Source organism: Aquarana catesbeiana, linkage group LG03, assembly GCF_042186555.1.
Source record: "Aquarana catesbeiana isolate 2022-GZ linkage group LG03, ASM4218655v1, whole genome shotgun sequence".
Lineage (NCBI taxonomy): Eukaryota > Metazoa > Chordata > Amphibia > Anura > Ranidae > Aquarana > Aquarana catesbeiana.
The window spans coordinates 14,155,978-14,183,800 of NC_133326.1; the positions used below are offsets into that span (position 1 = coordinate 14,155,978).

The window sequence follows — 27,823 nt, forward strand, 5'->3', positions numbered from 1 at the left end:
GCGAGTCTTCAGAAACAGTAAGCGCAACTGCAGTGCAAATGGCTCTGGAACTGAAAATTGCTCTGCGGCCAACTTCTTACCAGAACAGGGTCTGGAAAGGTTCTATGCTGGCCCCACAATGTCCAGTCCATCCATAGGTAGGCTGAGGAAAGGCCAGTCAGGACAGCTGCCATATGGAGGCCAGCTCAAGCAGCAATGTAGTGCTGAATCTTGATTAAAGAAGAAAAAGCAGCAACAACGAATTTTCCTAGCAGAGTTAAATAAAGAACAACCGTCCTAGGGCAAAAAAAAATTAGGCATATTGGCTATATTGGCATATTTTCTTGTTTGTCCAATAGGCAGCAGTAGAACCACACAGTGCAAGACTTCCTATGTTCCGTAATGGACAAAAAACACAATTAAAAAACAACCTATGTGAACGTTTTTATCTGCCCATATGGTTTGTAATTTTCTCTTTCCACTTTTGTGAATCAAAAACCTCTGCCAGAAAGTACCGTATATCCAGAAAGGTGATCCTTTACTTAAACCAAACAAATGGAAATATAGTGGAGTCCCCTCCCACCTGCAACCTGCTGATTGGACAATTAATGAGCAGCAATTAGGTTGTCAAATCTGGCCTCCTGTCTACAGGCTTCCTGTTAACAAATATGCAATCAGCAGAGCCGTATTGACTCCTAGTGCAGACTCTCCCAGTCTTCCAGTCTGAGGCTGTTGTGGAGAGGATAACAGGAAAATTACCTTAAAGTGACTGTAAAGTCTCCTTTTTTTTTCCCTATAAAAATAACAAACGTTATACTTACATGCTCTGTTGCAGTGGATTTGCACAGAGCAGCCCAGAATCTCCTCTTTTCGGGTCCTGTGATCCTGGTCCCCCCCCCCCCCTCCTGTTGAGTGCCCCCCGGTTTGCTATAGGGGCAGCCGAGTCACAGTTCATTGTGTCCATTCAGACACTGAGCCCCAAACGGGGCCCCGCCCCCCACCCCCTGATTGGCTAGCTGACTTTGATTAACAGCAGCGACAGCCAATGGCGCCGCTGTTGTGTCTCAGCCAATCAGGTGGGATAATCTCAGACGGCTGAGACACTCGTGGACATCGCTGGACAAGAGAGGGACCTCAAGTAAGTGTTAGGGGGGCTGCTGCACACTGAAGGCTTTTTATCATAATGAATAGAATGGCACCTTCTGCCTTTACAACCCCTTTAAGTCTGTATGGAGAATGTATGCTAGTTGTATAAAATTCATGTATGTTAATGGAACGCACAGCTGTATGAAATCTGAAGCTGTTCTCAGTCTCTTTTATTCCCACTGGCAATGCGATAGGATTTAAAGCGAAACTTTACCCATAACAACTTCATAAAAAGAAAAAAAAGCTCTTTAGTGAGAAACATACATTAATAATTATGCTACCAAAATTAATGTGTGTGTAAATTGCCTCCATCATTGTTTGTTTCCTCTTGCTGGAGGCGGCCATTTTGCTGAAGCCCAGTGCCCCCAAACAGTAAACCTTTAGGCCAGGGGTAGACAACCTCAGCCCTGCAGCTGTGGTGAAACTACAAATCCCATCATAACTCTGCCTCTAGGAGTCATGCCTGGTATTGTCAGGGTCTTGCAACGTCTCATGGGACTTGTAGTTTCAAAACAGCTGGAGGGCCGAGGTTGCCTACCCCTGCTTTAGGCTGTCAGCAGATCGGTCGCTACAAATTCGGCACAGTGCCAAAAAAAAAAAAAAAAAAAAAAAAAAGAGACCAACTGAGCAAAGCAGGGTGAGACAGTATTACTAGATCAGAGCAGGGTGAGACAGTATTACTAGATTTTACACAGTATAGACATTTTTAATGTTTTCCATAGCAATACCTGCAAAAGGGGTCAGTCTGAAGTCATCTAGCAGGACTTAGTTTTCTAACTAAGATTCCACTTTAAAGATGCTTGATGACTTACCTTTCTAGCCATGATTAAGCTGGTGGGCTTGTGTGAAACCTTGAAGACCACACCACCGTTACCGGCTCCAAGTTCAGAAACTTTCTCAAAGTCATCATCTCTTAGCTCCCCAACTTTCTGCTTCTGGGTAAGAAAAACCTCCAGGCGCTTCCTCTGCTGCTCATCCAGTTCCAGCTCCTCTAACTTCTTCTGAAGAGCTTCAAGGTTTGTTCTAAATGAAAAGAAAAATGTCAGAGATGAAAAGCAGCCACATTCAGAGAGAGGAATGCAAACGTAACCTCATTTACTGTAATCGAGAGTCCTTATTCTGAACGGCGAATTGTAAAGTGTAAGCATCCCTTTAGAACATGGTTGGGAAACTTTCTCGATACGGGGGGCCTCAAGTGTGGCCCCCAACATCACCAAAAAGCCGCACATAAAATTCTGTGAATATTCATTGTCAGACAGCAGACACACAACAGGATATAGTCAGAGACTGCAGACGTGATACAAGAGACGGTCAGAGACTGCAGGCATGATACAAGAGATGGTCAGACTGCATACATGGTACAATAGATGGTCAGAGACTGGGGACATGGTACAAGAGATGGTCAGAGACTGCAGACATGATACAAGAGATTTGTCAGAGACTCCAGACATGATACAAGAGATGGTCAGAGACTGCGGATATGATACAAGAGATGGTCAGAGACTGCGGATATGATACAAGAGATGGTCAGAGACTGCAGGCATGATACAAGAGATGGTCAGACTGCAAACATAGTACAATTGATGGTCAGAGACTGGGGACATGGTACAAGAGATGGTCAGAGACTGCAGACATGATACAGGAGATGGTCAGAGACTGCGGACATGATACAGGAGATGGTCACAGACTGCAGATATGCTATAGGACAGTGGCGGCTGGTGGGGTTTTTCTTTTTTTTGGGGGGGGGGGCACTCCCCGCTCGCCGGTCTGTCCAACACTTACCCCCATCTAGCAGTTGCGGGCAGCGGCTCCTGTGTCCTCTTCTCCATCAAGGCGGCTTCCGCCGTGCACCTTCTTTCTCCTTCTCCTAGTTGTCCAATAGGATCACCTGTCCTTTCAGCCAAACAGTTGACGGGTCTCTTGACCCGCTTCGCGATTGGCCGGGAGGAGGATTAGTGTGAGAATAGCGAAAATTAATTTGCTATTCTCACAAAACCGGATGGGCTCAGAACACAGTGCTCTGCACCCCTAGCCCACCCTTTTTTGAAGCCTATTAGAGCCTCTGGATCTAATCACATGCTTCAAAAAATAACACCCGCCCCCACTGGAATTCATGGTCTAGCGCCCTGTATGTAGACCAGGGGGCCCGATGCATGGATAGGGCCTGTCTGCTCCCTATGGACGGGCCCCGACTGCTATAGGAGTTGTTGTAAACTGGGGACATGCTTCAAGTGACAGTCAGACTGGAGACATTGCATAAGGCTGCTATAACTGAGTGATAGGGAAACAGACATCAGCATCTGCAGGGGCCCCGAGGGCCGCACAAAAAAGGGCCAAAGGGCTGCACACGGCACCTGGACCACAAGTTGGACACCAGGGCTCTAGAAGCTGGAAGTAACTAACCCTATAGTCCAGTCTTTCTCAACCTTTTTCCCCCAAAGGAACCCTTGTAATCATTTTCTAGTCTTGAGGAATCCTTACTAAAACCAATTTATTGGTGGTCAGTGAAAAAAAATAACCCTTTACATTTGTGGTCATGTGGAATGAGGCAGCCCTTACAGTGGTGGTCAAAATGCAATCCCTACGGATGGCTTAAAAGATTGTTAGCTTCATGCAACTGGCTCTACCAAGTGGCATTGACCCCAGAACTATGCAGACACCTTAAGACAGGAGGTCAATCAGTCACATTTCAAGGAACCCCTTAGCAACCTTTGGAGGAACCATGGTTGAGAATGACTGCTATAGACACTGCTACTCCAGTGATCTCCACTAGCTTCTGGTTCCCATGCCCTTCTGATCTTAGCATGGGTGCCATTCAGAGAACACTTTCCATTTGCCCAATAAATGCAAAGTGTTCTCCGATAGGATGAGGTGGAGAGGCACAGCAATGACATCACAATCTCTACATTATCCAATCAGAGAACACCTTGCATTAATTGAGAAATCCCAAAGTGCTCTCTGAAAAGTCACATGTGCCAAGTAAGCAACCTCCTGTGTGAACAATGCAGCAGGGCAGCTGCTCGGCATGGAACCCAGAAGCTAACGGCAAACGCTGTAGTAGTAGTGCCTACTATAGTGATCCGCCATTTCGACAGGGATCCCACAGGTATGGCACAGGGGGGGGGGGGGGGATTTGTGCTGGAAGTAGATTTTTTTTTGGAAGTGGGGGGGGGGGTGTGTATTGTGCTAGGAGAGGAAAATTGGGGGGGGGGGGGAATTGTGCTAGGAGGGGGGATGCAAAGATATCTGGATATCTGTTGGGAGGGGGGGATTTGTATTGGAACAAGAGGGATTTTATGCTTCGGGGGGTAAGCATGCAGCTTATTTTTTTGGGGGGGGGGGAGGGGGGGATTTTTGACACATAATGCTCATAAATCTGGGGGGGGGCGCGCAGTTTGGCATGTTCATCCTGGCCTCTAAATTACCTTGTCCCGGCACTGCATACATACACCGTTCAATGCTGGACCAACATAATTATGTAGAAAAGTCTTATTTTCGGTTCAAAAATGTGCGTGCGTTTGGCCTCAAAAAATAACCAGAGGGGCATGGAAGGGGGATAAACATACAAAACGCACAAGTCTGAGCCTGGCCCCCTTCTGCCCAACCTGCGGCCCCCTTAGTATATGATGTGAAGCCCTCAGACCTCAGCAGCCTGTAGTGGGAACATTGATTAGGGTAATAGCATTGATCTCTACCAGCCTCACGTAACATCTTCCCAGTTTCGTATTGTCTTCTGCAGCATATCCCATCCAACAATGTATCCTGTCCTCACTCTCTGACCCTCATTTCCACTATTAGGTCTGCAGTCTCTGACAGTCCTCTCCAGCATTAGATATATTACGTGTGGCCCTTTGGTGATGACAGGGGCCGCATTTGAAGCATCCCCTTTAGCTCCTAGAGTTGACAACCACTAGTCTTATGCTCTCATACAGAGCTCCTGGCCTTCAAACATTCCTAGAAATGAATGGAGCCCGCGCTCCGCCGGCCACGCACTGCACGGAGCCCGCGCTCCGCCGGCCACGCACTGCACGGAGCCCGCGCTCCGCCGGCCACGCACTGCACGGAGCCCGCGCTCCGCCGGCCACGCACTGCACGGAGCCCGCGCTCCGCCGGCCACGCACTGCACGGAGCCCGCGCTCCGCCGGCCACGCACTGCACGGAGCCCGCGCTCCGCCGGCCACGCAATGCCCGGAGCCAGCGCTCCCCTAGCCACGCAATGCATCGGACATCTTTTTTTAGCCGACCCTTCTGCAGAGCATCTCCTCTTCTTTGCAATATTATGCCTGGCAGATTGTTTTCCTTTCCCGTTCACATGTCTGCAATACAATGCGGGTACAGCGTGGGTACAGCGTGGGCATGCCATCCACCCCCTCAATCCTGTCAAATCAATTCACATCCAGCGACTCCATCGCTGCATCTCCACCTCTCTCTTAAAATCATCATTCACGTCCTCCTATCCTTCGTACATTGAATACACGTGTTTTGGCGTGTCGTGCGCTGCCCACCAATATATTTATACCCATTATGTCCATGTATCAAATGGGAGATTTTTTTTGTTTTTTCTCTCATCTGTGTACAGACAGCGGAGTGTTAATGGGTTCTGTAGGAGGAGAGATAATTTCAGAGTATTATTTATAAGGATTCAGCTCTTTTGAAAGGGTTTTGTTGCTAAGCAACCGGAAATAACAAGTATTTCCTTGCACCATGGTCCCCCCCCCTAGTCAACAATCCCCCCACCCCCCTTTTTTGGCTGTCACGGTTCCCAACATGCGTCTTACTGCTCTTACGTATCACCTGCCGTGTGAAGGGGGGAAAAAAAAACTCCAGAAAAACAAGCAGCAGATTTCAGGAAACATTCATGTAGAACTCGGTACAAACCTTATATGGACACTAAATACAATGTATCAGTTCACATAGTCTTTTTTTTTATTTATTGATTTTTTTAAGCATCAGGAAGGACAAGAGACAAAAAATAAAAAAAAAACCAACAAAACTCTAGAAACCCAGATACATCTGTCAACTGTTATCATATTCTTGTTGACGTACAAATAAAAACTCAAATACATTTCCCTTTTATTTGCTCCCTTATAGTTCAACTCCAGGATGCTTATAGCAGCATTAAGCAAAAAGCAAACACATATTGCAGCTTCCCAATTCTTAGATGTGACGGCTGCATTTATTTTCTTTTTCTAGGCTCCCTTTCTTTTTTTTTTTTTTACATCTGGTGATCCAGCCAGCAAGTCTGTTGTCTTTCAACCGAACAAGCTCTCCTGTAGATGTAGCAGTTACCCACTGATGGGAATGACCGTGCGCCATTCCTCCCGCCGACACCAACGACGGGGTGCCAGTCCTCCCCCTGACCCCAACGCAGGGGGCGCCAGTCCTCCCGCCGACACCAACGACGGGGGCGCCAGTCCTCCCAACGACGGGGGCGCCAGTCCTCCCGTCGACACCAACGACGGGAGCGCCAGTCCTCCCGCCGACCCCAACAACAGGGCGCCATTCCCCCACCACACCATCAACGGGGCGCCATTTCCCCCACTGACACCAACGATGGGGCGCCATTCCTCCCATTGATACCAACGACGGGGCGCCAGTCCTCCCGTCGACACCAACGACGGGGCGCCAGTCCTCCCGCTGACACCAACGGCGGGGGCGCCAGTCCTCCCGTCGACACCAACGACGGGGCGCCAGTCCTCCCGCTGACACCAACGACGGGGCGCCAGTCCTCCCAACGACGGGGCGCCAGTCCTCCCGCCGACCCCAACGACGGGGCGCCAGTCCTCCCGCCGACCCCAACAACAGGGCGCCATTCCCCCACCACACCATCAACAGGGCGCCATTTCCCCCACTGACACCAACGACGGGGCGCCATTCCTCCCACTGATACCAACGACGGGACGCCATTCCTCCCATTGATACCAACGACGGGGCGCCATTCCTCCCATTGATACCAACGACGGGGCGCCATTCCTCCCATTGATACCAACGACGGGGCGCCATTCCTCCCATTGATACCAACGACGGGGCGCCATTCCTCCCATTGATACCAACGACGGGGCGCCATTCCTCCCATTGATACCAACGACGGGGCGCCATTCCTCCCATTGATACCAACGACGGGGCGCCATTCCTCCCATTGATACCAACGACGGGGCGCCATTCCTCCCATTGATACCAACGACGGGGCGCCATTCCTCCCATTGATACCACCGACGGGGCGCCATTCCTCCCATTGATACCACCGATGGGGCGCCATTCCTCCCATTGATACCACCGATGGGGCGCCATTCCTCCCATTGATACCACCGATGGGGCGCCATTCCTCCCATTGATACCACCGATGGGGCGCCATTCCTCCCATTGATACCGATGGGGCGCCATTCCTCCCATTGATACCACCGATGGGGCGCCATTCCTCCCATTGATACCACCGATGGGGCGCCATTCCTCCCATTGATACCACCGATGGGGCGCCATTCCTCCCATTGATACCAACGATGGGGCGCCATTCCTCCCATTGATACCAACGATGGGGCGCCATTCCTCCCATTGATACCAATGATGGGGCGCTATTCCTCCCATTGATACCAATGATGGGGCACTATTCCTCCCATTGATACCAATGACGGGGCATTATTTCTTCCATTGATGCTCTGCATTTTTTACTTCCACTGGCCACAGCCCAACTCTCCTAAAGCCTAAAAGAACAGTAAACTGATCTTCTGTTTAGAAAGTCCGGAGACCCCCGACGTTCGATTTATAGTGGTCTTAAACCAGCTATACACTAGTAAAATTTCAATAAAAATATGTCTTTTTCTTTTTTAAAGTCTTTTTCCGAATGACATTCCATTAAATATATTGATGAGAATATTTGTAGCAATGTTTGTATGAAAGTTTGTTCAAAAATCTACGAATGTGAGGCCAGCTTGAGATGCATCCTTTTCTTAAATAGGAACTTTAGTCCCCTCAATGATGGCCCTGCCCTCCACTGATGCATCCATTTTTGAATGACTGCCATGTGTGCAGAAGGGCTCTGCCTGGCCCTTGGCACATGGCAGAGCCCCGCATCCCATCTGTGCGTGTGCAGAGTTTTGCGCCCACGCACACAGTGTTGTTACCCTGACCCCTCCCCCTCTCAAACGGTGCCATTATTTGTGCAGCACTTCCTCATTTCTCAAACAGGCAAATATAGTGCTCCCCCCTAAGCACATGTGCAGACAAGCCATGGGGTTTCAGGTCCCAACACACACGCGCCGGGTTATGCCAAGATCTGACGGGTTAAAAAAAAAAAAAAAAAAAGAAGAAAGGAGGATTCTAGTCCTTAACTAAAAAAAATAGAATAAAAAAAATTGATTCACTTTCAAGTAGTTGTAAACCTCAGACATTAAATATGAACAAGGCATATCCCTCTATAGCATGTACTTGTTTCAATCCAGAGCACTAAGTGTCATTTCTGTCTGCTGCCTCCTTCCTCTACCATCTGCATGTGTTACTTCTGACAAGTTTTCTTGACACCAAGAGAAAAAAGGTGACGGGAAGGAACCTCCAACATGTCTGATTGACAGCCTCAGCTCTGTTCCTGTATGCTGTGTGGAGGGCGTGTCCCTTTCCTCCAATCAGCTCTCAGACGTTTCCTCACGGAGTTCTGCAGAGTATTACTTTATCTCTCCGCCCCCTTTTTTCTGAACTCTCAGACAAGCTTTATAAATTTTTCTCTTGTGGATCACAGAAGTGCAATTCGTTCTGCACTCCTGTGGCCAGATTTCAGCAGACAGGGGGCTGAAGCCCTCTGTTGGCTGATGTCACAGAGCCAGTCTAGGCTTGGGCAAGATTGCGACAATGAAGTCAGGATCCGCCCACATGCCTGGACCGGCACCCAGCTCAGCCTCTCAGCAAGCCGCTGAGAGCCTGAGACGGCCGCTCCCGTCTCCCCACAACCCAGCGCTCCAGTGAGCACCAAGGGGGCAGAGCAGGGAGCTTCTGACTGACAGTCACCAACTCTCTGCTCAGGGAGCTGTGAGATCTGGAGGGGTCGGTGGTGTTCGATCACTCGGTTATCAGTGTTAGAGGGCGCCAGGGGGACAGATGCAGCATCCACCTAGGTGAGTATGATTCTAAAAAAAAAAAAAAAAAAAAAAAAAAAAAAAAAAAAAAAAAAAAGGAAGACCTATACATCCATTTTAAAAATTCTTACCCCAGCACCTACAGTTTACAGCATTTAATGCTGCTGGCTTCCGCTCTCGGTCCTGCTTCCCTGAACTTCCAGTCTTCACAGGAAAGAGTTAACAGCAGACAGTGCAGGAGACACAAACATTGTCCCTGCATGCAAGGGTGGCTTCATAGGATGCTACAAGAGAAATGAACCACCTGAAAACAGAAAATCTCGGGCAGCAGTCCTGACACCAGCTTAAGCTAGAACATAGGTAAAGATTAAAAAAAGGCTTTGCTCTCCCCCCCCCCTCCCCACACTCTAGTTACACCTGGTGATCCTGCCAGTAACACTTCCTGTTAAGGTGACAACGCTCACCCAGCATATCGTATTTTATACCAATGTTTATTGTATAAAAGACAAAATGGCCACTCACATTATTCATGGGTAAAAAAAAAAAAATCTCATCCAACAAAATGAAAACAGCAGTATTCCTCTGGGCTAGCAGCTTGTTAAACATGGGAACATCGAATGCCTGGCCTGCTGTATGGCTGTCTGCAGGATGCACCAGAAACAAGGATCCACCAGATACTACTGTGGAACGCAGCTGCCGAACCAGAAATTACACCACTTGTCAGGAGGGCGCAATTGGGAAAAGGGGGGTGGCTACGCGTTTCAGAGCTTCAAGATTCCTCTCTCGAGCCTCGCCTTGAAGCTCTGAAACACAAATCCTGAGGCTTGAGAAAGGAGCCTTGGAGCTGTGAAACACAAAGCCTGAGGCTTGAGAAAGAAGCCTTGGACCTCTACAACACAAAGTCTGAAGGCTTGAGAAAGGAGCCTTGGAGCTCAGAACTAGTGAAGCTCTGAAAACACAAAGTCTGAAGGCTTGAGAAAGAGGCCTTGGAGCTCTGAAACCCAAAGCCTGAGGCATAAGAAAGGAACCTTGGAGCTCAGAAGCTATGGAGCTCTGAAAACACAAAGCCATGGAGCTCTGAAAACACAAAGCCTGAGGCTTGAGAAAGGAGTCTTGGAGCTGTGAAACACAAAGCCTGAGGCTTGAGAAAGGAGCCTTGGAGCTCTGAAACACAAAGCCTGAGGCTTGAGAAAGGAGCCTTGGATCTCTGAAACACAAAGCCTGAGGCTTGAGAAAGGAGCCTTGGAGCTCTGAAACACAAAGCCTGAGGCTTGAGAAAGGAGCCTTGGAGCTCTGAAACACAAAGCCTGAGGCTTGAGAAAGGAGCCTTGGAGCTCTGAAACACAAAGCCTGAGGCTTGAGAAAGGAGCCTTGGAGCTCTGAAACACAAAGCCTGAGGCTTGAGAAAGGAGCCTTGGAGCTCTGAAACACAAAGCCTGAGGCTTGAGAAAGGAGCCTTGGAGCTCTGAAACACAAAGCCTGAGGCTTGAGAAAGGAGCCTTGGAGCTCAGAAGCCGTGGAGCTCTGAAAACACAAAGCCTGAGGCTTGAGAAAGAAGCCTTGGACCTCTACAACACGAAGCCAGAGGCTTGAGAAAGGAGCATTTAAGCTCTGAAATGCGTAGCCACACCTCCCATTGCCCCCTCCTTAATGCTGTCTATTAATGCTTTCTGCATCACTGACTTGGGACAAGTAAGCAAAACTAAGAGTGATCACTTTGCTGGCTGCATGCTTGATAGAGGATGAAAGATCAAAAATGTTAATAAAGGCAGAGTTTGCCCAGCAACTGGCATTTTCAGAGTGGTCAGCATAGCAGCCTCCATATTTCTCGCAGTACAGGTTCCCCTGATGAGCCGTACATACTAAAACAATCTGTTGAGGTGCATCATAGTGCAAGTTACATTCACTAATAATAGGCTGGCTACATGCCGCAATGGATGATAAACGCGTGGCCTGTTTTTTTTTAGAACACCATAACACAGTACATGCCTTGGGGTGCCCTATGGTGTGCTGCGCTTGACTGTACCATACTTCGGGGGTGCCATTCACAACAAATGTATCGCAATGCATATAAAGCAGGTGTGTTGCTATGCATTGTTTTAGCTCGCTTTGCCATAAGTGTGATTGGGCCCCTTATTAGCACAACGAATGTCCCTGCTAAAAATGCACACCTAGCCTACCAATAGCTCAGTACACTCATCTTCTCACAAGGCAAAGCAAGCAAATCCTTTTTTGCATATAATGCAAAAGTGTCTTCAGTTCGTAAAACACGCCCAAAAAACGCCCAACAAGCAAAATCCCATTCATTTATGGCCCCTGATCACATCTGAGTGTTTTGTAGCCTGAAGCAAAATGCCTGAAGCTCAAAAAAAGTACATGAGCTTCTTTTTGAGCAGATTACAGGCGTTTTTCTGCTTTTTACATTGGTGACCTCTTGACCTGTAAAAAATTCTGACAAAGACGCTGCAAAAACGCGCAACTTTCTGCCTAAAAACAAAACGCTCAGGAGGGGAGGAGGAAGCGTACCTGTACAAATCGCATGAATATCTTAGTGCAAACCATGCGCAATATTAAAACATAATAACATATTATATAAAATGTCCATTGTGCTGGCAAATAAATAATAAACAGATGAAAAGTGCCGCGCTATATTGAAGTAACCAATGTGATATAACACATATAAATAAAGTTCTTGAATGACTTCGTGCAAAACGATAATATCAAACATATTACATAATAAAATTAAAAAAATGTCCATTGTGCTGGCAAAGCAAAATCCTGTGATGGTGCTCCAAAGTGTGAATCTGCTCACCTCAGGGCGTTTGACCGCACACCCAAGTTTGGTAAAAAAAAAAAAAAAAAAAAACACCTGTGAAACACCTGTGAATGAAGCTCTTTGTGATCCTGAGATGTCCAGCAGTAAAGTTCCTCCGTCCATATATAAAAATAAAGTCTAAAAGGTGTTGTATTGTTTAAAAATAGATTTTATTTTATTTATAAAACATCAATCTGGGTACTCACATCTTCCAGGTGCTAAAGCGCATCACTCTATAGCAGATAAAAGAAAAAAAACAAACCATGATATAGCTTGCCCGTTCGCAGCGTTCAAACCTGCTGTCTACTACACCGTCCTGCCCCCTCCCCTACGCGTGTTCGACACAGGGATTAGTCACGTCTCTTCCTCAGGGGGATTCCCCTGAGGAAGAGACGTGACTGATCCCCGTATCTGCTATAGAATGATGCGCTTTAGCACCTGGAATATGCGAGTACACAGATTGAGAATTTATAAATAAAATACGTTTTTAAACAATAAAACACCATTTAGACATTTTTATATATGGACGGAGGAACTTACTGCTTATCTCAGGATCCTAAAGAGCTTCATTCACATAGAACCCAGGGGTGGTTCACAGGCGTTTTTTTTTTTACCAAACTTAGGTGTGCAGTCAAACGCCCTGAGGTGAGCAGATTCACACGGGGGGGGGGGGGGGAGCATAAGCTTGCTGGCACCTTGTCAACTTTGGAGCACCATCACAGGATTTTACTTTGCCAGCACAATGGACATTTTTTATTGTATTACTTAATAGGTTTGATATTATCGTTTTGCACTAAGTCATTCATGCACTTTATTTAGGTGTATCATATCACACTGGTTACTTCAATATAGTACGGCACTTTTCATCTGTTATTGTTTAATTTGCCAGCACAATGGACATTTTATATGTTATTATGTTTAATATTATCCACGGTTTTCACTAAGACATTCATGCATTATATATGTGTCATATCACATTGGTAATTTTAATATAGAGCGGCATTTTATTTGTTTTTATATATTTATGCACTTATGAGATTGGGATCAGTGCCAGCAGCTGTATCAATTAAGAAGGTTCTGAGTCATTAGTTTGGTTTGCTTGCAAGCTTATTCAGTTTATCACCTATACAAATCATTAGTAAGGCTGAATTCACGCCTGAGCGTAGCGTTTTCAGGCAGAAAGTCGTGCGTTTTTTCCACGTTTTTGTACAGTTCAAAAGGTCACAATGTAAAAAGAAGAAAAAAAAAAAAAAAACACCCAAATCTGCCTGAATTGAGCTACAAAAAAGAAAAAAGCTCCAGAACTTTGGCTTCAGGCGTTTGGCTTCAGGCGTTTTGGGGTGGAGATGTGAACCAATCTCCATAGAGAATAATTTATTTTTTTTTCCCCTTCAGCGTTTTGTAGCTTGAGGCTTCAAGCTACAAAACGCTCAGGTGTGAATGGGGCCCAAGACCTCATCTGGAATATGCAGTTCAGTTTTGGGCTCCAGTTCTCAAAAAGGATTTGGGGGAACCGGAGAAATAGTGCAGAGAAGGGCAATCAAACTGATAAGAGGCATGGAGGAGCTCAGCTATGAAGAAACATTAGAGGAACTGAAATTATTCTCTCAAGAAGAGGAGATTAAGGGTGATATGATCCCTTGTATAAATACCTAGGAGGGAGATAGTCAAGCTCAATAGATTTTTTTTTTTGTTTAAACAAAGATGGAAGCATTCCAAAATATGACTGGAGTGGATACTAACATTTATAACAACACCAGGGATGGTGGATCCAGGGACTATCCAATTCCGAATTCCCCGATTCACCACCCCCTCCTCCCTAGAGCAATTTGGATCATGCTTTGTCGTTTTCCTCTACTTCAAATTTTGATATAGGATTTTGTATATGGAGGTTCTCTATTGGTTCACCTAGATGGACTTTGTGTCTGTCTTTTTTCAAATTAAGTAACTACGTACCAATAGGCTCCCAGCAGATGAAAACACGAGGCCCCTTTAAATGTAGCTCGGTTTTGAAATTTGTTACGTGGCCAAGAAGCAGAAGAAGAAAAAAAAGAAGTGCAATGTGCAGGCTGCTTGGAGTAGTGCCAGATACTGGACGTGTTGTCATATGAAAGATGGCTTCATGTAGAAGAGCTCATACTGTTTTAAAAAAAAAAGCTGGCCTTATCCCTAAATGCACAAAATATAACTGAATACTATTTTTTTTTTTAGCATCCAGGCCATCCATGAAAATTATCACCTCGACAGGAATATATTCTGATGAGAAGGGTTGAAGAAAATCGCCATGAAAAGTTCCCTGTAGTTAGCTAAAGAAGTAGAAAGCCAAACTAGGGCGATTGTTTCCCGTGACGCAATACGGCGTACACTGCAGAGGAATGGCGTGCATGGGCGTCGTCCACAAAAGGAAGCCTCTCCTAAATCCCACGCACAAAAAAGCCCACCTAGAAATTGCCTGGGCCCATGCTGAAAAAGCAAACGACTACTGGGACAAGGGGTGCAACGGATCAAAAAAAAAAAAAAAAAAACTCACGGTTTTGGATCGTACCTCGGATCAGAGTCACGGATCGGATCATTTTTCGGATCAGCAAAAAAAAAAAAAGACAAATAAACATAACCCCCACTGTAATATGCACAATCTCCGTCCCCACTAATATCCACATCATCTCCCCCACTGTAATATCCACATCTCTGTCCCCACTGTAATATCCACGTCACCTCCCCCACTGTAATAACCAAATCTCCCCCACTAATATCCACATCTCCCCCACATCTCCCCATACTGTAATATCTACATCTCCCCTACGATTGCTTGCTTGTTGAGGCGGGTGATGACGACGTCAGCGCACCGCTCACCTAGGCCGCCGCTCCAGAGCTAGGCCGAAGCCGTGGCCTTTCCTAAGGCGGAGGCAATGGAGCGCTCTGCGGATCGCGTGTGTGCCGATCCAAACAGGTTGACCCGTTCAGATCACGGATCGGTGACGATCCGTTGCACCCCTAACTGGGACTCTGTACATTTGAGTGATGAGACTGTCAGAAACCATGAAATCAGGCCGAGACAGAAATACAGTTAAACCACACTTGTTTAATAATAAAAGTAAAAAGAACAAACGTAGTCAAAACAAAGCCAAAGTTCAGTAACCGGAACGGATAGTCAGCCAAGCCAGAAGTCAGGAATCAATGTAGTGGAACAGCAAACAGGATCTAGAGCCAGGAGGGATGTCAGCAAAGCCAGTCTTGAACAAGATCGCAGGAGATTGTGTTTGAGATTGATTATTTGTAATGTTGACCCCAAGGCGAAGGCAGAGATCCTCTGGACTGAACGGCTTAAGTAGGCAGGACTGACGAGCAGGATATCATCAACAGCTGAGTAACTGTGGCGAGAGATAGGAGCTGGTAATTAGCCAACAGCTGAGCGGCCAACTCAGAAGGAATGGCTGAGCCCAGCCCTGACAGAGACCAAGATAAATGTTTTTGGAACTGATGGCTTCCAAACTGTATGGCGTCGCAAATGTCAGGCGTACACAGAAAAATGCATGGTACCTACAGTGAAGCATGGTGGTGGCAGTGTCCTCCTGTGGGGCAGCACGAGTGCTGCTGGTGTCTGAGAACTGCATTTCATTGATGGCATCATGAATTCACAGATGTACTGCTCTATATTGAAAGAGAAGATGCTACCATCACTCCGTGTCCTTGGTCTTCGTGCACTTTTCCAACATGACAATGATCTAAAACTCACATCTAAGGCCACTACATCTAAGACCACTGTTGCATCTCCGAAGAAGAACCGGGTGAAATTGATTCAGTGGCCAAGTAGGTCTCTTGATCTGAACCCAATCGGGGAACACCTATGGGGAATTCTGAAGAGACGAGCATCACTCTACATCCAGCATCCAACCTCTAAAAGAGGTCATTCTCGAGGAATTTAAAAAAGATCGATGTTGCAATACGTCGCCAACTTGTCCCTTCCATGCCTAGGAGATTTGCTGCTCTCCTTACAAATCATGGAGGTCATACAAAATGCTAGATGGGAGTAGTTTTTGGTGTGGGGTGTATTCATTTTCGCATCAACAAATTTGAGTAAAACTGAAGATTTTGTAATCCAAGTTCTATTATTAACCTTACTTTCATGTAATAAGCTAAACAAATGTTCTATAAAGCTCAGTTTGGTCAAAATTTTGGAAATTGTTCTCGTGTTCATTGCGATATTGATTACAATGTTACTTTTCACAAAGGGGTGTACTCATTTATGCTGAGCACTGGAACATTAGTGTTTATTTTATTTACTGAACAGTTGTGTTTTCGAGCGCCAAAAAAAAACTGGAACTACCAATATTTTATTCTCTAGGACAGAAATCTCTAAACTATGGCCCTCCAGCTGTTGCCGGGCACGTCCCATGAGGCATTGCAAAACTCTAACATTCACAGACATATAGTCAGGTCCATAAATATTGGGACATTGACACAATTCTAATCTTCGAGCAAACTGTTGTAATTCCTACACCGTTCACCTGATTTGGATGTAAATACCCTCAAATTAAAGCTGAAAGTCTGCAGTTAAAGCACATCTTGTTCATTTCAAATCCATTGTGGTGGTGTATAGAGCCAAAAAGATTAGAATTTTGTCGATGTCCCAATATTTATGGACCTGACTGTAACTAGGCTGTGATGGGAATTGTAGTTCCTGAACAAATGGAGGGCCATAGACTTCTGCTCTAGGGTGTCTAACAAAATATATCATATTTGGGGGTTTTACAAGAATCTTCGGGGGGTCCTAAAATTATTTTTTAAAACATGAAAAAAAAAAAAAAAAAGAAAAAAAAAAAAGTCTCTAGCAACAAAAGGGTTTCTTTTCATTGCATATAAGCAAATGGTTAAGGAATACATTTACATGAACGTTTTTGTGCCCGGAGTTCAGCTTTAATAATTCTACTGGAGAGGGTATAAACAGCAAGAAAGGACAGGTGCTCAAAAGCAAGACGTGCCCCACAGAGACGGCTGTAATAGTGATAATTGAAGCCCTTTTAATTAGACAGTAGAGGAGTGGTGTCAGCCTGCCCCTCTCAGCTGCTCAGAACACCCCGAGGGATTTACCAAAGGGGAGGGGACAGCACAGGTGCAAAGAAACAAAATATCACCTCCATGATCAGAGATATGACGGCTTGTACAAAGTTCACCTTCCCATAGATTTATTATACACCATCACCGAGGACTAGAACGCAGGCGGCTCGGAATTAATGATCTTAGTGAAGTACTGGCACGCTCAGATCGAGAGCAATACAGATTGCCAGGACCGCTCCAGTGCAGTGCTGGCACCGTGTGCATTAGAGGGATGGGCAGGGGAGGCAGAAGGGATCAGCTAGTTAAGTGATTACTGCTAAGTCCTTCAACAGCCACTATGCTATATATATATATATATATATATATATATATATATATATATATATATATATATATATATATATATATATATAGTTCCGTGAGTGCCAAAAAAAATTTTTAAAAATGCATATATTTAATTATATAGAGGTAAAAGAAAAAATATATATATATAAAAAAAATGTATATATAATTTTCTAAATTATATAGGGGGGAATAAAATGATAGATGATATCTTTAGATATCATCCCCCCCCCCCCATATAATTAAAGAAAATTTTATATATATATATATATATATATATATATATATATATATATATATATATATATATATATATATATATATATTTGGTTCTATGTAAATAACTGTAATAAAATAATGTACAGAATCTGTTGGCAATCATTTTTTTTTTTGGGTAATATATATTTATTTTGGGTATATTATACTGTACATATAATAGATGGTGTAACATAAAATCTATATATCTATATCTGAACAGTCCCCAACCTGTAGAATGGACAGGTTTGGACTGCAGACAACTATGTACTGGGCAGTCCAACTCATTTGTTTTTATGGTCAGACGGCAGAACATCGAAATCGGGGCAGCAATGTGGTGTTCTGCAGATTATAATCTATAAGATTTGGATCTCTCGGTATCTCCAGCGCAGCGTGTCTGAACATTGCAAACCTGTAGCTGGGAGGAAGGGGGGGAGGGGCACATTCCTGACATGTCCCAGAGATTGCTCACCTTCCAGACACACCCAGGACTGGGGGGGGGGGGGGGGGGGGGGCAACGCAGCACCATCCTTCATATACTGCAACCCTGCGCCCCGCACCCATCCATGCTTCATATATTGCAACCCTGCGCCCCGCACCCATCCATCATATATTGCAACCCTGCGCCCCTCACCCATCCATCCTTCATATACTGCAACCCTGCGCCCTGCACCCATCCATCCTTCATATACTGCAACCCTGCGCCCCGCACCCATCCATCATATATTGCAACCTTGCGCCCCGCACCCATCCATCCTTCATTCATTGCAACCCTGCTCCCCGCACCCATCCATCCTTCATTCATTGCAACCCTGCGCCCCACACCCATCCATCCTTCATATATTGCAACCCTGCGCCCCGCACCCATCCATCCTTCATATATTGCAACCCTGCGCCCCGCACCCATCCATCCTTCATATATTGCAACCCTGCGCACCGCACCCATCCATCCTTCATATACTGCAACCCTACACCCCGCACCCATCCATCATATATTGCAACCCTGCGCCCCGCACCCATCCATCATATATTGCAACCCTGCGCCCCGCACCCATCCATCATATATTGCAACCCTGCGCCCCGCACCCATCCATCATATATTGCAACCCTGCGCCCTGCACCCATCCATCCTTCATATACTGCAACCCTGCGCCCCGCACCCATCCATCCTTCATATACTGCAACCCTACACCCCGCACCCATCCATCATATATTGCAACCCTGCGCCCCGCACCCATCCATCCTTCATATACTGCAACCCTGCGCCCCGCACCCATCCAACCTTCATATACTGCAACCCTGCGCCCCGCACCCATCCATCATATATTGCAACCTTGCGCCCCGCACCCATCCATCCTTCATACATTGCAACCCTGCTCCTCGCACCCATCCATCCTTCATATATCGCAACCCTGCACCCATCCAACCTTCATATACTGCAACCCTGCGCCCCGCACCCATCCATCCATCATATATTGCAACCCTGCGCCCCGCACCCATCCAACCTTCATATACTGCAACCCTGCGCCCCGCACCCATCCAACCTTCATATACTGCAACCCTGCTCCCCGCACCCATCCATCCTTCATATATCGCAACCCTGCACCCATCCAACCTTCATATACTGTAACCCTGCGCCCCGCACCCATCCATCCATCCATCATATATTGCAACCCTGCGCCCCGCACCCATCCATCCTTCATACATTGCAACCCTGCGCCCTGCACCCATCCATCCTTCATACATTGCAACCCTGCGCCCCGCACCCATCAACCTTCATATACTGCAACCCTGCGCCCCGCACCCATCCATCCTTCATACATTGCAACCCTGCGCCCCGCACCCATCAACCTTCATATACTGCAACCCTGCGCCCCGCACCCATCCATCCTTCATACATTGCAACCCTGCGCCCTGCACCCATCCATCCTTCATATATTGCAACCCTGCGCCCCGCACCCATCCATCCTTCATATACTGTAACCCTGCGCCCCGCACCCATCCATCCTTCATATACAGCACCCCATACCCATCCATCCTTCATATACTGCAACCCTGCGCCCCGCACCCATCCATCCATCCTTCCTTCCTTCATATACTGCACCCCGCACCCATCCATCCTTCATATACTGCAACCCTGCACCCCATACCCATCCATCCTTCATATACTGCAACCCTGCGCCCCGCACCCATCCATCCTTCCTTCATATACTGCACCCCGCACCCATCCATCCTTCATATACTGCAACCTGGCACCCCACACCCATCCATCCTTCATATACAGCACCCCATACCCATCCATCCTTCATATACTGCAACCCTGCACCCCATACCCATCCTTCCTTCCTATACTGCACCCCGCACCCATCCATCCTTCATATACTGCAACCTGGCACCCCACACCCATCCATCCTTCCTTCCTTCATATACTGCACCTTGTACCTATCCATCCTTCATATATTGCAACCCGTACCCATCCATCTATCATATACTGCAACCCAGCACCCCACACCCACCCATCCGTCATATACTGAAACCCTGCACCCCGCACCCATCCATCCTTCATATGACTTCACTACAGGGATCAGATTTTCTGCCTCCTCTCCTGGAATCCTATCCATCCCTTTACCAGAAATAAATCCATCACATTACTGATATGGTCCATGTCTACAGAACTGGTCAATGATAGACGCCGCCACTAATCTCATACATTACAAAACCGCCATGCACGATTTAACACAATGCATTTAAAAGTAGATATAAAGCCAAAGACAACAAAGTAACATATTGCAACATTTGTTTCCTTTTTGATGCTTTTATCTTCAGCTGGCGATCCTGTGAAGAAGGGCTGGTTCACAAGTGCCACTAGGGGGCGGTAAAGCCAGGTGGTTGAGCCGTGGTTTTACCATCCCCAACAAGAGCATGCAGCAATTCACATGCCGCAGCAAAACCCTAAGCAGCACGCTGCAATCAGCAAGCGTTACCGCCGCCACATGCAACCCATGCAAGGCTATGGAGCGTGCAATTCATGCGACTGCGGCGCAGTGGCGTGGCATTTGCAGGGCAGTTGCCTCAACGCCCTCTGAAAAGCAATCCACCGCACACCGCTTTTCAGCAGGGCGGCAAGGGCTGCCACACATGTGAATGGGCTCCGACATGCTTATGTTCCTTTTACATGGGTGGGAACTCCAGGCGGGTGTGTGTCCGTTCATCAGGCCGATCCACATAACAAGCGCAGGTCAACCAAGGTCTGGTTGAAATATGTAGGGAAAAAAAACTGAAGGGGCACGAAGGTCACAATAAGTTCGTTCCTTGGGGATTCAGCAGGGGGTATTGGTTCATGGGGTTTATGGGACCCCCTATTGACCAGACTGTGTCCTAGGATGGCTACACTCAATCCACTGTATCTATGGAGGGAGCCGCGGTGGTCACCCAGACCTGGCTTTGTTCATCTCTATGGAGAGGCGATGGGATTAGTAGTTTTCACATAAAACAAAACATGCAATTCTTTTCTTATGCAATCCTCTGCTCCCCAAGAACCTCCCTTCCTTGGCATTAAACAGGCGGTGAATGGAGGCACCACCTCCCCACTGCCCGACTTAACCCTGTAAATACCATGCTACCAAAAACCACAACTGCATGCATCGCACTTGTTCGCAGTGTGGTTGCATCACAGCCCCACAGAATTGCATTGGTGGCAGTTGGCAATGGCACTGCCTACCGAAAGCGGCATGCCGTTCACAGGTTGCCGCAGCTGCACAGCAGGAATTGCAGATGTTCCGTGAGCGGCTGCTGCCTTGTCAGTGTTCAGGTAGACGATCAGGGAACGGTTAAACCACAGCCCAACCACTTGGTTTTACTGCCCCTCCCAGCCACTTATGTGAATGAGCCCCTATAGCAGGGAGATGCAATTAGCGGACCTCCAGCTGTTGCAAAACTACAAGTCCCATCATGCCTCTGGGTGTCATGCTTGTGGCTGTCAGAGTCTCGCTATGCCTCATGGGACTTGTAGTTCTGCAACAGCTGGAGGTCTTCTAAATGCATATCACTGGCCTATAGGAAGCATAGGATTGGGCAAGTAGAACTGCCTTAGACCTAAAACCAGCATTCTTGCAGTGCCAGGGCAGCTCCACTGCACTGGAGGATCCCCCCCCCCCCCCCCCCCCTTTCCCTGAGTTTTTCTGCTTTATATGACATTCTTGCTGCAATAAATGCGATGCAGAGCCGAGCCTAAGGTGCAGCCAGCAGAGTGGAGTGACGGGTGATTGGGCGATCATAGTACAATGAGGCTCATGTCTGCCACTGACAGCATCTTTGATTGGGGGAGACAAGGTGACACCTGAGGAGTCCATGTATCTACTCCCCCTCCCCTAAACACCAGGAATGTCAGGACCGGGGACAACAGGAAATTCAGCACGACCCTCAATTCCTGGGGGGCAAATAGGAAAACCCCACCAAAGTCTATATTATTTGCTGCCATCCCATAAAGTGCAATGAGTATGTATGGAATTGGGATGACCAAGGCGGGGGAGGGGGGGGTCACTGTTCTGCAGTAGCATGCCTGTGCATCAAGTGTCACTCCCCCTCCCAATACCGGGGAACGTCAGGACTGGGGACAACAAGACCCCCAATTCCTGGGGTGCACAGAGAAAAAAGCCCCCCAAATGTCTATTAATGGCTGCAGGCAGGGAGATGCCACCCCATAGGAATGAATAGGGATGGTCATAGTTGTGGGACTGTCATTGTCCTGCAATAGGATGTCTCCCCCCCCATCTCCACTAACTAGAAATACAAGACCCCCAATTCCTGGGGTACACAGAAAAGAGAGGCAACCCCCCCCCGTCTGTATTATTGGGGGGCAGGCAGGGAGTTTTCACCCCACAAATGTTTGCAATGAAGAGGGATGTCCATGACGGTGGGTGGGGGATGGGATATGTCACTGTCCTGCAGTAGAATTTCACTGGCAATCCCCCCCCCCCATGTCTGTATTATTTGTGGGGGGGGGGGGGAGATGTCACTCCCATAGGGATGAATAGGGATGTCCATGGCAGGGATTGGCACCCCCCCCCCCCCCCGTCTATATTATTATTTGCTGCAGATGTCACCCCATAGTGATGAATGACCATGGCAGGGGGTGTCACTGGCACCCCCCCAAAAGTCTGTATTATTTGGGGGGATGTCACCCCACAAAGTGCAATTACTATGTACTAAAGAGGGATGACCCCCCCCCCCCCTCCCCAATGTCTGTGTTATTATTTGCTGCAAGCAGGGAGAGGTCACCCCATAGAGATGAATAGGAATGGCGGTGGGTGGGGGATGTCACCGGCATTATCTCTGATTGGAGGAGACAAGGTGACACCCGGAGTCTGTGCATCAAGTGTCCCCCTCCCCCACAATCAGGAATGTCAGAATCGGGGACACCAGGAAATGCAACGGGACCCCCAATTCCTGGGGTGCTCAGAGATAAGAGACCCCCCCCCCCTCATGTCTGTATTTTTATTTGCTGGAGGCAGGAGATGTCACCCCATAAGGATGTCCATGGGGGGGGGGTCAATGGCAGCATCTGCTTGGGGGAGACAAGGTGACACCCGAGGAGTCCATGTATCAAGTGTCCCCCTCCCCCACAATCAGGAATGTCAGGATCGGGGACACCAGGAAATGCAACAGGACCCCCCAATTCCTGGGGTGCTCAGAGAGAAGAACGCCCCGCCCCTCAATATTTTTATTTGCTGCAGGAGATGTCACCCCATAAAGGATGTCCATGGGGGGGGGGGGGGGGTCAATGGCAGCATCTGATTGGGGGAGACAAGGTGACACCTGAGGATTTCATGCATCAAGTGTCCCCCTCCCCTCCCCCAATGAGGAATGTCAGGATTGGGGACACCAGGAACTGTTGCAATTCCTGGGTGGAGGACAGAGATCGGGGGGGTCTCCCCCTTTAAGGGCCCCCCCCCCAACACTTACTCTGGAAGGGGGGTCCCGTTGACCGCCGTGCCGTCCGGGGTGGGGTTGAGCTTGATCGGGACCGGCTTCTTCTTCGGCATTTTTTGCGCTGCGGCCGGTTGACTGCTCTCTGACTGCATAGATCCGAATCCTCCTCCACCTCCTCCACTCTCCGGGCCGTCACTGTCTCCGCATCCGGGGGGCGGGGACTACTCCGCTACATTGTATCTCTGCTATCAGCAGCCAATGGGAGGAGCCGCCTGGACAGACAGAGGGACCTCGGAAATACGTCACGCGAGCCAGAGCGAGAGAGAGAGCCGGAGGCGCCCCCTGCTGGCAGGCCGAGGGGTCGTCACCTCCACCAGCTGAGCTCCGGGAAAGAGGAACCTTTCACCTCCACTGATAAATGTTACAATGTATAGAAAGACACAATAAATGATACATAAAATATATACATGACAAGATAAACGAATACATTGTAAAATAATTAAACACACCACTAAATATTACAAAATGAACAAATACATTGTAAAATAAATAAATACACTACTAAATATTAAAAAAAAAAAAAATACATTGTAAAATAAATACACAACTAAATATTACAAAATAAACAAATACGTTGTAAAATAAATAAATACACTACTAAACTATTACAAAAAAAAAAAAAATACATTGTAAAATAAATACACAACTAAATATTACAAAAAAAAAAAAAAAAAAACGTTGTAAAATAAATAAACACACTACTAAATATTACAAAAAAATACATTTTAAAATAAATACATAACTAAATATATATAAATATAATACATTATAAAATAAATAAATACACGAGTAAATATTACATAATAAACAAAAACAATATTACAAAATAAACAAATACATTGTAAAAATAAATAAATACTCAACTAAATATTACAAAATGAACAAATACATTGTAAAATAAATAAATACACTACTAAATATTACAAAAAAAAATACATTTTAAAATAAATACACAACTAAATATATATAAATAAAATACATTATAAAATAAATAAATACACGAGTAAATATTACATAATAAACAAAAACAATATTACAAAATAAACAAATACATTGTAAAAATAAATAAATACTCAACTAAATATTACAAAATGAACAAATAAATTGTAAAATAAATAAATACACTACTAAATATTACAAAAAAAAAATACATTTTAAAATAAATACACAACTAAATATATATAAATAAAATACATTATAAAATAAATATATACACGAGTAAACATTACATAATAAACAAATACAATATTACAAAAAAAAACAAATACATTGTAAAAATAAATAAATACTCAACTAAATATTACAAAATTAACAAATACATTGTAAAATAAATAAATACACTACTAAATATTACAAAAAAAAAATAAATTGTAAAATAAATACACAACTAAATATTATAAAATAAACAAATACGTTGTAAAATAAATAAATACTCGACTAAATATTACAAAATAAACAAATACATTGTAAAATAAATAAATACACTGCTAAATATTAAAAAAAACAAATACATTATAAAATAAATAAATACACGACTAAATATTACAAAATAAACAAATACGTTATAAAATAAATAAATGCACAAGTAAATATTACATAATAAACAAAAACAATATTGTAAAGTAAATAAATACATTGTAAAATAAATAAATACACAACTAAATATTACAAATTAAACAAATACATTATAAAGTAAATAAATACACAAGTAAATATTACAAAATAAACAAATACAATATTACAAAATAAACAAATACATTGTAAAATAAATAAATACACTACTAAATATTAGAAAAAAAAATACATTGTAAAATAAATAAATACACGACTAAATATTACAAAATAAATAAATACATTATAAAATAAATAAATACACGAGTAAATCTTACATAATAAACAAATACAATATTACAAAATAAACAAATACATTGTAAAATAAATAAATACACGACTAAATATATCTCAAAATAAACAAATGCATTGTAAAAATAAATAAATACACAACTAAATATTACAAAATAAAAAATACATTGTAAAATAAATAAATCCACTACATATATTAAAAAAAATACATTATAAAATAAATAAATACACGAGTAAATATTACATAATGAACAAATACAATATTACAAAATAAACAAATACATTGTAAAATAAATAAATACACAATTATTTAAATATTTCAAAATAAACAAATACATTGTAAAAAAAATAAATACATGACTAAATATTACAAAATAAACAAATACACTGTAAAATAAATAAATACACAATTAAATATTTAAAAATAAATGAATACACTGTAAAAATAAATAAATACTCGACTAAAATAAACAAATACATTATAAAATAAATAAATACACAACTAAGTACTACAAAATATACAAATATATTGTATAATAAATAAATACATGACTAAGTTTTACAAAATAAACAAATACATAATAAAATAAATAAATACATCAGACTAATTATTGCATAAATTATAAAACTAGGGAAATAAGGGAACACATACACAAAATTAATTAGGTAAATAAATAAACTATAAAAAACATTTTTAGAAATTAGGTAAATAAATTGGACAAATAAATGTATAAATTATAAAACTAGAGAAATAAGGGAACAAATAAGAAAAATATAAGATCAAAAATTAGGTAAATAAATAGCTTATAATATAAATGATAAGTAAATAGACATGTTACAAAATAAATGTATTTATTACATTTAAATAAATCATAAAATAAAGACATTGGGAAAATAAATAAAATATATAAAAGAAAAAATAGAGAAATAATTCATAAAATACATTTGAAAAAATTAGGTAAATAAATTATATCTAAACATATAAATAGTTTAATAAGTAACTAATAATAAAAAAAAAAGTTAGCTTTATAAATAAATGATTAAATTAATAATAAAATAAATAATTGAATTAAATAAATAAGGTGAATTATTAAATACATTATAATAAAAATAATACATATATTGGGTGAATAAATAAATAAATATTTTATAAATAAGTAATAAAATATATTATAAATAATTTTAAAATAAATAAACCAGACAAATAAATTGTTTATAAACTAAATAAATAAATTAGGTAAATCAATTATAAATTACACAAATTAATCAGTTAAATAAATCATAACAAAAATAAATTAAGAAGCTAAATAAATAACATTTAAAAAACAATTAGTAAATAAATACATAAATTGAATAAATAAATTGATCAGGAAAGTAAATCAGGCTGGATTTGGAGTGCCCACAGTGCTCATCGGTGCCATTAGAGTGCTAATCCGTGCCACATCAGTGCCATCACAGTACTCATCCGTGCCACATTGGTGCCATCACAGTGCTCATCAGTGGCACATCAGTGCCACATTAGTGCCAATGCAGTGCTCATCAGTGCCATCACAGAGCTCATCAGTGCCACATCAGTACCCTCACAGTGCTCATCAGTTCCATCACAGTGCTCATCAGTGCTGCATAAGTGCCATTACAGTGCTCATCCGTGCCACATCAGTTACACATCAGTGCCATCACAGTGCTCATCAGTGCTACATAAGTGCCATCACAGTGCTCGTCAGTGCCACCACAGTGCTCATCAGTGTCACATCAGCGCCTTTACAGTGCTCATCAGTGCCATCATAGTGCTTATCATTGCAATCACAGTGCTCATCAGTGCCACATCAGTGCAATCACAGTGCTCATCAGTGCCACATCAGTGCTCATCCGTGCCACATCAGTGCCATCACAGTGCTCATAACAGTGCTCATCAGTGCCAAATCAGTGCCACCACAGTGATCATCACAGTGCTCATCCATGCTACATCAGTGCCATCACAGTGTTTATCAGTGTTACATCAGTGCCATCACAGTGCTCATCAGTGCCACATCAGTGCCATCACAGTGCTCATCCGTGCCACATCAGTGCCATCACAGTACTCATCATAGTGCCATCATAGTGTTCATCAGTGCCATATCAGTGCTCATCACAGTGCTCATCAGTACCACATTAGTGCCATCACAGTACTCATCCGTGCCACATTGGTGCCATCACAGTGCTCATCAGTGACACATCAGTGCCACATTAGTGCCAATGCAGTGCTCATCAGTGCCATCACAGAGCTCATCAGTGCCACATCAGTACCCTCACAGTGCTCAACAGTTCC

The 27,823-nt window shown here is 44.3% G+C and overlaps 1 protein-coding gene across 1 annotated transcript in view; it reads right to left on the minus strand.

The window, feature by feature from the left end:
• The window catches only part of MAP2K1 (mitogen-activated protein kinase kinase 1), a 62,020-nt gene extending 38,153 nt beyond the window's left edge, over window positions 1–23,867 (minus strand). The window contains exons 1-2 of the mRNA XM_073618304.1: window positions 23,626–23,867; window positions 1,938–2,148 (exon numbers count right to left, since the gene is read on the minus strand). Coding sequence (XP_073474405.1) covers window positions 1,938–2,148; window positions 23,626–23,744 — 330 coding nt within the window. The 5' untranslated portion in view covers window positions 23,745–23,867. The remainder of the gene's footprint in view (window positions 1–1,937; window positions 2,149–23,625) is intronic.
• Between the last annotated feature and the right edge of the window lie 3,956 nt (window positions 23,868–27,823).